Source organism: Dicentrarchus labrax, unplaced genomic scaffold (genome assembly GCF_905237075.1).
Source record: "Dicentrarchus labrax unplaced genomic scaffold, dlabrax2021, whole genome shotgun sequence".
In the NCBI taxonomy this organism is placed as follows: domain Eukaryota; kingdom Metazoa; phylum Chordata; class Actinopteri; family Moronidae; genus Dicentrarchus; species Dicentrarchus labrax.
The window spans coordinates 22,410,948-22,421,594 of record NW_026136706.1 but is presented as its reverse complement, the minus strand read 5'-3'; the positions used below and the strand labels follow the sequence as shown (position 1 = coordinate 22,421,594).

General features: G+C 54.0%; 3 protein-coding genes and 1 pseudogene across 3 annotated transcripts; all 4 read left to right on the top strand.

Annotated features, from left to right (window-relative positions):
* Window positions 1-298: 298 nt before the first annotated feature.
* Window positions 299-7,367, top strand: LOC127365826 (mucin-2-like; annotated as a pseudogene).
* Window positions 7,368-7,646: 279 nt separating this feature from the next.
* Window positions 7,647-8,329, top strand: LOC127365264 (uncharacterized). Its single transcript, XM_051403164.1, has one exon. The coding sequence runs from the start codon at window positions 7,748-7,750 to the stop codon at window positions 8,306-8,308; it is 561 nt and encodes a 186-aa protein (XP_051259124.1). The 5' UTR covers window positions 7,647-7,747; the 3' UTR covers window positions 8,309-8,329.
* LOC127365825 (mucin-5AC-like) lies at window positions 8,309-9,908 on the top strand (the record flags this gene model as incomplete). Its single annotated transcript, XM_051404328.1, has 1 exon — window positions 8,309-9,908. A coding segment is annotated over one exon (1,182 nt), but the record flags the coding sequence as incomplete, so codon positions are not given.
* LOC127365824 (mucin-5AC-like) lies at window positions 9,784-10,402 on the top strand (the record flags this gene model as incomplete). Its single annotated transcript, XM_051404327.1, has 1 exon — window positions 9,784-10,402. A coding segment is annotated over one exon (603 nt), but the record flags the coding sequence as incomplete, so codon positions are not given.
* Window positions 10,403-10,647: the final 245 nt, after the last annotated feature.

Below are 10,647 nucleotides of genomic sequence, written 5' to 3'. Positions count from 1 at the left end.
CCAATGCTTTGTTTGTGCAGATATCCAAGTTATCAGACACGGTAAGTCAGGTGAAAAACGTGTTAAAGGTCCAGTGCGCAGGATTTAGTGGGATCCTAGTGGTGTAGTTGCTGATTGCAATGCCCTCGCCTCGCCAACTGTAGTTTCTCCTGCCAATGGATTGTGAATGTTATACACTTTTTTTTTATTTATTTTTTTTTTTAAATTGTTACATTTATTTGAAAACTAACATTATGACTGTTGACAGGATTCTGGATTTGAACTAGTTTATGTTGACTCTACTGGGAAACTGTGCACAATGCTGGCTGTCTGTGACCAAAAAAAAGTGAGGCATCGTGTTGGGAGAGCTCTGGAGGAACCGGATTTATTCGATCTGTGGGACTTCGAGGAAGTTCCCGTTGAACCATTTGATCCAGACACAACACAGGCAACAGACAGCTCTGAAACTGATACATTGGAGGAAAGTGATGATGCAGGATTTTATTTGTTGTGGGGATTTGAAGAAATTCCTGAAGATCCATACACTGGAATAGACACAGAGATTACAGAACCTACAGCTCCCACGACTATTACTACTGCTGCTCCTACCACGACAGCAGCCCCCGACACGACGACCGTGACCACGCCAGTCCCCGTGACCACCGCAGCCCCTAGTACAACGATTACCACAGCTGCCCCTGCAACGACGACCACAGCAGCTCCCGCCACCACAATGGTCCCAACCGCAGCCCCATCCACCTCAACCAGTGTTGTGTCTACCACAACAACCAGCGCCCCCTCCTCCACCACAGCGACCAGCGTGGCTTCAACCACAACAACCAGCGCCCCCTCCTCCACCACAGCGACCAGCGTGGCTTCAACCACAACAACCAGCGCCCCCTCCTCCACCACAGCGACCAGCGTGGCTTCAACCACAACAACCAGCGCCCCCTCCTCCACCACAGCGACCAGCGTGGCTTCAACCACAACAACCAGCGCCCCCTCCTCCACCACAGCGACCAGCGTGGCTTCCTCAACAACGCCTAGCGCCCCCTCCTCCACCACATTGACCAGCGCCCCCTCCTCCACAACAACCAGCATGGCTTTCACCACAACGACCAGCCCCCCCCTCCACCACGTCTAACACTCCTTCCACCACGAGCGCGGGCTCAACGACGACCAGTGTTGCCTCAACCACGACGACGACCAACACTCCTTCCACCACTCCCACCACGACGACCCCTGCCTCCACCACGACCAGCGACCCCTGCCTCCACCACGAGCGACCCCCTGCCTCCACCACACAGACCCCTGCCTCCACCACGACGACCCCTGCCTCCACCACGACGACCCCTGCCTCCACCACGACGACCCCTGCCTCCACCACGACGACCCCTGCCTCCACCACGACGACCCCTGCCTCCACCACGACGACGACCAACACTCCTTCCACCACGACGACCCCTGCCCCCACCACGACGACCCCTGCCCCCACCACGACGACCCCTGCCCCCACCACGACGACCCCTGCCCCCCACCACGACGACCCCTGCCCCCACCACGACGACCCCTGCCCCCACCACGACGACCCCTGCCCCCACCACGGCGACCCCTGCCCCCACCACGACGACCCCTGCCCCCACCACGACGACCCCTGCCCCCACCACGACGACCCCTGCCCCCACCACGACGACCCCTGCCCCCACCACGACGACCCCTGCCCCCCCCACCACGAGCCCCTGCCCCCACCACGACGACCCCTGCCCCCCACCACGACGACCCCTGCCCCCACCACGACGACCCCTGCCCCCACCACGACGACCCCTGCCCCCCACCACGACGACCCCTGCCCCCACCACGACGACCCCTGCCCCCACCACGACGACCCCTGCCCCCACCACGACGACCCCTGCCCCCACCACGACGACCCCTGCCCCCACCACGACGACCCCTGCCCCCCACCACGACGACCCCTGCCCCCACCACGACGACCCCTGCCCCCACCACGACGACCCCTGCCCCCACCACGACGACCCCTGCCCCCACCACGACGACCCCTGCCCCCACCACGGCGACCCCTGCCCCCACCACGACGACCCCTGCCCCCACCACGACCGCCCCTGCCCCCACCACGACGACCCCTGCCCCCCACCACGACGACCCCTGCCCCCACCACGACGACCCCTGCCCCCACCACGACGACCCCTGCCCCCCACCACGACGACCCCTGCCCCCACCACGACGACCCCTGCCCCCACCACGACGACCCCTGCCCCCCACCACGACGACGACCCCTGCCCCCACCACGACGACGACGACCCCTGCCCCCACCACGACGACGACCCCTGCCCCCCCCACCACGGACGACGACCCCTGCCCCCCCACCACGACGACGACCCCTGCCCCCACCACGACGACGACCCCTGCCCCCACCACGACGACGACCCCTGCCCCCACCACGACGACCCCTGCCCCCACCACGACGACGACCCCTGCCCCCCACCACGACGACGACCCCTGCCCCCACCACGACGACGACCACCCCCCCCCCACCACCACCACGACGACCCCTGCCCCCCACCACCACGACGACCCCTGCCCCCACCACCACCACGACGACCCCGACCCCCTCCGTAGAGCGCAGCTACAGAATGGAAGTCAAAATTGGGTTTTAATCAATAAATGTATAAAATACAGAAATTACTGTTACTACAGCATAAAGTTGTTGTAAAAAATGTACATACTTGTAATGGACCTGTATGTTATGTCTGTATTGGGATGACGATTAAAATATATTTTCTCTAACAGTCTGACTGGAAAATGCACTTTTTTGAACAGCGAGAATTTGATCGTTCGTCCTTTTTTCCGTTGCCAACAACGCCCTTTGGTAGCCATCAACAAACTTTTGGCAAAATTAAGTTTGGATATTTGACCACTGTGCTTGGCACTTTCTTTAATACAAAGGACCAGAGCATGATACTAATAGTCTTAGGGTTGCATTCCTCAACTTTTCTCCTCTAAATCTGCTCATTGTCATTGGCAAAATAACCAGACCACAAAACTCTCCCCAAGAAGGTTCTTGTTTGTCAATGTGAGCAAACTTGAGTTAAGTTTAAGGTGCTTGTGGCCTTTCAAATGCATAGTGATGTAGAACGTGTTTCACTGAGGACAGCGACACCGGTGTTAAAACAGCTTCTAAATCATGGCAGACTGTTGGTTTTCTTCCAGACCCTGCTAAAGAGAAGGTCTTTGGACTTTCCCATTGTGATGTTTGTGGCTCAGTCTAATGTGTGCAGTCAAACAAGCTATTTACTGTAACAGCTTGTTTACGCATCATACAGAAAATTATATCCACATATTTCAGTACAATTTGAACACCCTTTTCAAGGTAAAGGCACTGTAGTGATATTTTATAACTTCACTTGTGAAAGAATTTCTGGAAGTCAGCCGGATGAGGGGCTATATCGTTCTACTTACACTATGTCATTGCAAATTAAATTATATGAACATTTCGATTTTTCATGGACATTATACTGGGAAAAGAGCATGCCGTAAAACTTGAATTAATAGCCCAGGCTTTTCTTTTCTTTCCTTTTTGCACAAAACTCTTGCACAGCCACACCTGGCTAGTAAAGGAGACCTACTTCTATTTGGGACCCTACTTTTGATTGAAGTTTTACAGTATGCAGAAATAATTGAAATTCCCAAACTTAACACAAGAATGTCCTTGAAAAAAGTAACTTTTGACTAACTTTATGTGTTGATGGTAACTACACATTTTGATGTCACTGGAATGTCCAAAGAACACAGGAACATCTTTTGTGCAATTGAATATCATGTCTGTGCTTGACTATGAGGATAATGTTTTATTCTCATGTTGCTCATTCCACCTTAAAACATGCAGTTTATCATCATTATTAACTATCATGCACATCAGTGTGTACCATATGGAAAAGTAGGCTGGTCCTTACTAGCAACAAGAAGAGAACTTCGTCTCCTACAAAAGCTGCCTCAGTCTATCACTTCTCAGACCAGATCGCAGAACTGGATATGGATGTGGATGTGTCCTCTGCTGATGGAGGAGAAGAAAACACTTACATCAGAAGGCAAAGATTAGGAGGCAATGGCAGGACAGCGTGTACTCAGCACCCTTTACCTCTCAGACAGCGATGACGGTTACCACAGCAGTGACCACTATTGCCCCCGCCACTGCAGTGGTTATCACGGCAGCCCCTCCGACCACAACAGTTACCACAGTGGCCCCAGCGCCAACGACGGTTACCACAGCAGCCCCGGCCACCACAACACTGACCTACCAGCTCTCTCCCCATGATTCCAGCCCAAAACATGATCCCGCCACCTCCTTGCTGACGTTGCAGCCTTGTTGGGACATGGTGGCCATTCACCACCCATCCACTACTCCATCCATCTGCACCATCCAGGGTTGCACGGCACTCATCAGTAAACAACAAGGTTTGAAAATTAGTCCATGTGCAACCGTTTCTGCTTGTGAGCACACTTGCAAACCTCTGGAGGATCCTACACCTTGAGCTTCGCGGGACTCAAAGAGTCACTAGCAGCTTCAAATACCTGTTTGCTGCTTTTCAATGGCATTTTAGCACCTGCTCTCCTAATCCTATGAATTTGTCTGGCAGAAACCTTCCTCATTATGCCTTTATCTGCACGAACCCGTCCGTGCTCTGAATCAGCCACAAATCTCTTCACAGTATAATGATCACGCTTAAGTTTTCTTGAAATATCCAATGTTTTCATACCTTGTCCAAGGTATTGCACTATTTCACGCTTTTCAGCAGCAGAGAGATCCTTTTTCTTTCCCATATTGTTTGAAACCTGTGGCCTGCTTAATAATGTGGAACATCGTTCTTAAGTAGTTTTCCTTTGATTGGGCTCACCTGGCAAACTAATTGTCTGAGATTGATTTCAATGATCCAAAGAGCCCTGAGACACAATACCATCCATGAGTTTAATTGAAAAACTAAAAATTAAATGTTTATGACATTTAAATCAAATGTGCATAATAATTTGGAATGCGGTGTAGCTTCCACCACCACAACCATCCCCCCTTCAACCACAACCCCAGTTTCCTTGACTGCAACAACCAGTTCTCCCTCCACCACGACGACCAGCGCCTCTTCAACCACAACCAGTGCCCCCTCCACCACCACAACAACTAGCGCTCCCTCCACCATGACTACCAGCGCCCCTTCACCCACAACAACGAATGCCCCTTCAACCGCAACCAGCGCACCCTCCACTACGACCGCCAGCATAGCTTCCACTACCACAACCATTGCCCTTTCAACCACAACCAGCGCACCCTCCACTATGACGGCCAGCGTAGCTTCCACCACCAGAACCATTGCCCTTTCAACCACAACCAGCGCACCCTCCACCATAACAACCAGTGCACCCTCCACCACGATAACAAACGCCCCTTCAAACACAAATCCCTCACCCTCCACTACATCGGCCAGCATAGCTTCCACCACCACAACCAGCGCCCCTTCAACCACAACAATTGGCTCACCCTCCACTACGACGACCATCGCCCCTTCAACCACAACCAGCACACCTTCAACCATAACCAGCGCCCCCTCCACCACAACTAGCGTACCCTCCACTACGACAGCCAGCATAGCATCCACTTCAACAACCATCGCCCCTTCAACCACAACCCCTGTTTCCTCGACCACAAAAACAAGTACTCCCTCCACCACCACAACCATCTCCCTTTCAACCACAACAACAAATGCCCCTTCAACCTCAACAACTAGCTCACCCTCCAGTACGACGACCAGCATAGCTTCCACCACCACAACCATCCCTTCAACCACAACAATTAGCTCACCCTCCACTACGACGACCATCGCCCCTTCAACCACAACCAGCGCCCCCTCCACCACAACTAGCGCACCCTCCACTACGACAGCCAACATAGCATCCACTTCAACAACCATCGCCCCTTCAACCACAACCCCTGTTTCCTCGACCACAAAAACAAGTACTCCGGCCACCACCACAACCATCTCCCCTTCAACCACAATAACAAATGCCCCTTCAACCTCAACAACTAGCTCACCCTCCAGTACGACGACCAGCATAGCTTCCACCACCACAACCATCTCCCCTTCAACCGCAACAACAAATGCCCCTTCAACCACACCCAGCACCCCCTCCACCACAACAACCAGTGCTCCCTCCACCACGACGACCAGCACCCCTTCAACCGCAACCAGCGTCCCCTCCACCACAACAACCAGTGCTCCCTCCACCACAACGACCAGCATAGCTTTCACCAACACAAACATCGCCCCTATAAACCACAACCCGTTTCCTTGACCAAAACAACCAATGCTCCCTCGACAACGACGACCAGCACCCCTTCAACCACAATAACAAATGCCCCTTCAACCACAACCAGCGCCCCCTCCACCACGATGACCAGCGCCCCTTCAACCACAACCGGCATCCTCTCCACCACGATGACCAGCGCCCCTTCAACCACAACCGGCGTCCCCTCCACCACAACAACCAGTGCTCCCTCCACTACGACAGCCAGCATAGCATCCACTTCAACAACCATCGCCCCTTCAACCACAACCCCTGTTTCCTCGACCACAAAAACAAGTACTCCCTCCACCACCACAACCATCTCCCCTTCAACCACAACAAAAAATGCCCCTTCAACCTCAACAACTAGCTCACCCTCCAGTACGACGACCAGCATAGCTTCCACCACCACAACCATCCCTTCAACCACAACAATTAGCTCACCCTCCACTACGACGACCATCGCCCCTTCAACCACAACCAGCGCCCCTTCAACCATAACCAGCGCCCCCTCCACCACAACTAGCGCACCCTCCACTACGACAGCCAGCCTAGCATCCACTTCAACAACCATCGCCCCTTCAACCACAACCCCTGTTTTCTCGACCACAAAAACAAGTACTCCCTCCACCACCACAACCATCTCCCCTTCAACCTCAACAACTAGCTCACCCTCCAGTACGACGACCAGCATAGCTTCCACCACCACAACCATCTCCCCTTCAACCGCAACAACAAATGCCCCTTCAACCACACCCAGCACCCCCTCCACCACAACAACCAGTGCTCCCTCCACCACGACGACCAGCGCCCCTTCAACCGCAACCAGCGTCCCCTCCACCACAACCAGTGCTCCCTCCACCACGACAACCAGCATAGCTTTCACCACCACAAACATCGCCCCTATAAACCACAACCCGTTTCCTTGACCAAAACAACCAATGCTCCCTCGACAACGACGACCAGCGCCCCTTCAACCACAATAACAAATGCCCCTTCAACCACAACCAGCGCCCCCTCCACCACGATGAGCAGCGCCCCTTCAACCACAACCGGCGTCCCCTCCACCACAACAACCAGTGCTCCCTCCACCACCACGACCAGCATAGCTTCCACCACCACAACCAACGCCCCTTCAACCACAACCCCTGTTTCCTTGACCACAACAACCAGTGTTCCCTCCACCACGACAACCAGCGCCCCTTCAGCCACAACTAGCTCACCCTCCACTACGACGGCCAGCATAGCTCCCACCACCACAACCAACTCCCCTTCAACCACAACTAGCTGACCCTCCACTACGACGGCCAGCATAGCTTCAACCACAACAACGAATGCCCCTTCAACCACAACTAGCGCCCCCTCCACCATAACAACAAGCGCTCCCTCTTCCACAACGACCAGTGCCCCTTCAACCATGACCAGCGTCCCCTCCACTACGACGATCAGCGCGCCCTCCACTACGACAACCATTGCACCTTTAACCATAGCCCCTTTTTCCTTGACCACAGGAACCAGTGCTCCCTCCACTACAACAGCCAGCATAGCATCCACTTCAACAACCATCGCCCCTTCAACCACAACCCCTGTTTCCTCGACCACAAAAACAAGTACTCCCTCCACCACCACAACCATCTCCCCTTCAACCACAACAAAAAATGCCCCTTCAACCTCAACAACTAGCTCAGCCTCCAGTACGACGACCAGCATAGCTTCCACCACCACAACCATCCCTTCAACCACAACAATTAGCTCACCCTCCACTACGACGACCATCGCCCCTTCAACCACAACCAGCGCCCCTTCAACCATAACCAGCGCCCCCTCCACCACAACTAGCGCACCCTCCACTACGACAGCCAGCATAGCATCCACTTCAACAACCATCGCCCCTTCAACCACAACCCGTTTCCTCGACCACAAAAACAAGTACTCCCACCACCACCACAACCATCTCCCCTTCAACCTCAACAACTAGCTCACCCTCCAGTACGACGACCAGCATAGCTTCCACCACAACAACCATCTCCCCTTCAACCGCAACAACAAATGCCCCTTCAACCACACCCAGCACCCCCTCCACCACAACAACCAGTGCTCCCTCCACCACGACGACCAGCGCCCCTTCAACCGCAACCAGCGTCCCCTCCACCACAACCAGTGCTTCCTCCACCACGACAACCAGCATAGCTTTCACCACCACAAACATCGCCCCTATAAACCACAACCCGTTTCCTTGACCAAAACAACCAATGCTCCCTCGACAACGACGACCAGCACCCCTTCAACCACAATAACAAATGCCCCTTCAATCACAACCAGCGCCCCCTCCACCACGATGAGCAGCGCCCCTTCAACCACAACTGGCATCCCCTCCACCACGATGACCAGCGCCCCTTCAACCACAACCGGCGTCCCCTCCACCACAACAACCAGTGCTCCCTCCACTACGACAGCCAGCATAGCATCCACTTCAACAACCATCGCCCCTTCAACCACAACCCCTGTTTCCTCGACCACAAAAACAAGTACTCCCTCCACCACCACAACCATCTCCCCTTCAACCACAACAAAAAATGCCCCTTCAACCTCAACAACTAGCTCACCCTCCAGTACGACGACCAGCATAGCTTCCACCACCACAACCATCCCTTCAACCACAACAATTAGCTCACCCTCCACTACGACGACCATCGCCCCTTCAACCACAACCAGCGCCCCTTCAACCATAACCAGCGCCCCCTCCACCACAACTAGCGCACCCTCCACTACGACAGCCAGCATAGCATCCACTTCAACAACCATCGCCCCTTCAACCACAACCCCTGTTTCCTCGACCACAAAAACAAGTACTCCCACCACCACCACAACCATCTCCCCTTCAACCTCAACAACTAGCTCACCCTCCAGTACAACGACCAGCATAGCTTCCACCACCACAACCATCTCCCCTTCAACCGCAACAACAAATGCCCCTTCAACCACACCCAGCACCCCCTCCACCACAACAACCAGTGCTCCCTCCACCACGACGACCAGCGCCCCTTCAACCGCAACCAGCGTCCCCTCCACCACAACCAGTGCTCCCTCCACCACGACAACCAGCATAGCTTTCACCACCACAAACATCGCCCCTATAAACCACAACCCGTTTCCTTGACCAAAACAACCAATGCTCCCTCGACAACGACGACCAGCGCCCCTTCAACCACAATAACAAATGCCCCTTCAACCACAACCAGCGCCCCCTCCACCACGATGAGCAGCGCCCCTTCAACCACAACCGGCGTCCCCTCCACCACAACAACCAGTGCTCCCTCCACCACCACGACCAGCATAGCTTCCACCACCACAACCAACGCCCCTTCAACCACAACCCCTGTTTCCTTGACCATCACAACCAGTGTTCCCTCCACCACCACAACCAACTCCCCTTCAACCACAACTAGCTGACCCTCCACTACGACGGCCAGCATAGCTTCAACCACAACAACGAATGCCCCTTCAACCACAACTAGCGCCCCCTCCACCATAACAACAAGCGCTCCCTCTTCCACAACGACCAGTGCCCCTTCAACCATGACCAGCGTCCCCTCCACTACGATGATCAGCGCGCCCTCCACTACGACAACCATTGCACCTTTAACCATAGCCCCTTTTTCCTCGACCACAGGAACCAGTGCTCCCTCCACTACGACAGCCAGCATAGCATCCACTTCAACAACCATCGCCCCTTCAACCACAACCCCTGTTTCCTCGACCACAAAAACAAGTACTCCCTCCACCACCACAACCATCTCCCCTTCAACCACAACAAAAAATGCCCCTTCAACCTCAACAACTAGCTCACCCTCCACTACGACAACCATTGCACCTTTAACCATAGCCCCTTTTTCCTCGACCACAGGAACCAGTGCCCCCTCCACTACGACAACCAGCATTGCTTCTACCACGACCACAAACACCCCTTCAACCACAACTAGCGTCCCCTCCTCTACGACGAATAACATTCCTTTCCACCACAAGCACAGGCTCAACGACAACCAGTTGTACTAAGACCATCACAATCAGCTCTTCCTAGGGGAACATTCATAGTGATGCACCATGAGTTATTAATAAATAAACAAAAAAAATCCAGAAATGACTGAATACATAATAAAAATAATTTTAAATAAATTGACTTTTGTATTTCTACGTTTTTGTGGCTGTATTTAATTATCTTCTCAGTCCCAATTCCTGGCAAGAACTTCCAACTTTCAACAATTTCAAAATGTGTTAAAAACCTTCAGAAAATAAAAATATGAATAGCTAGTGATA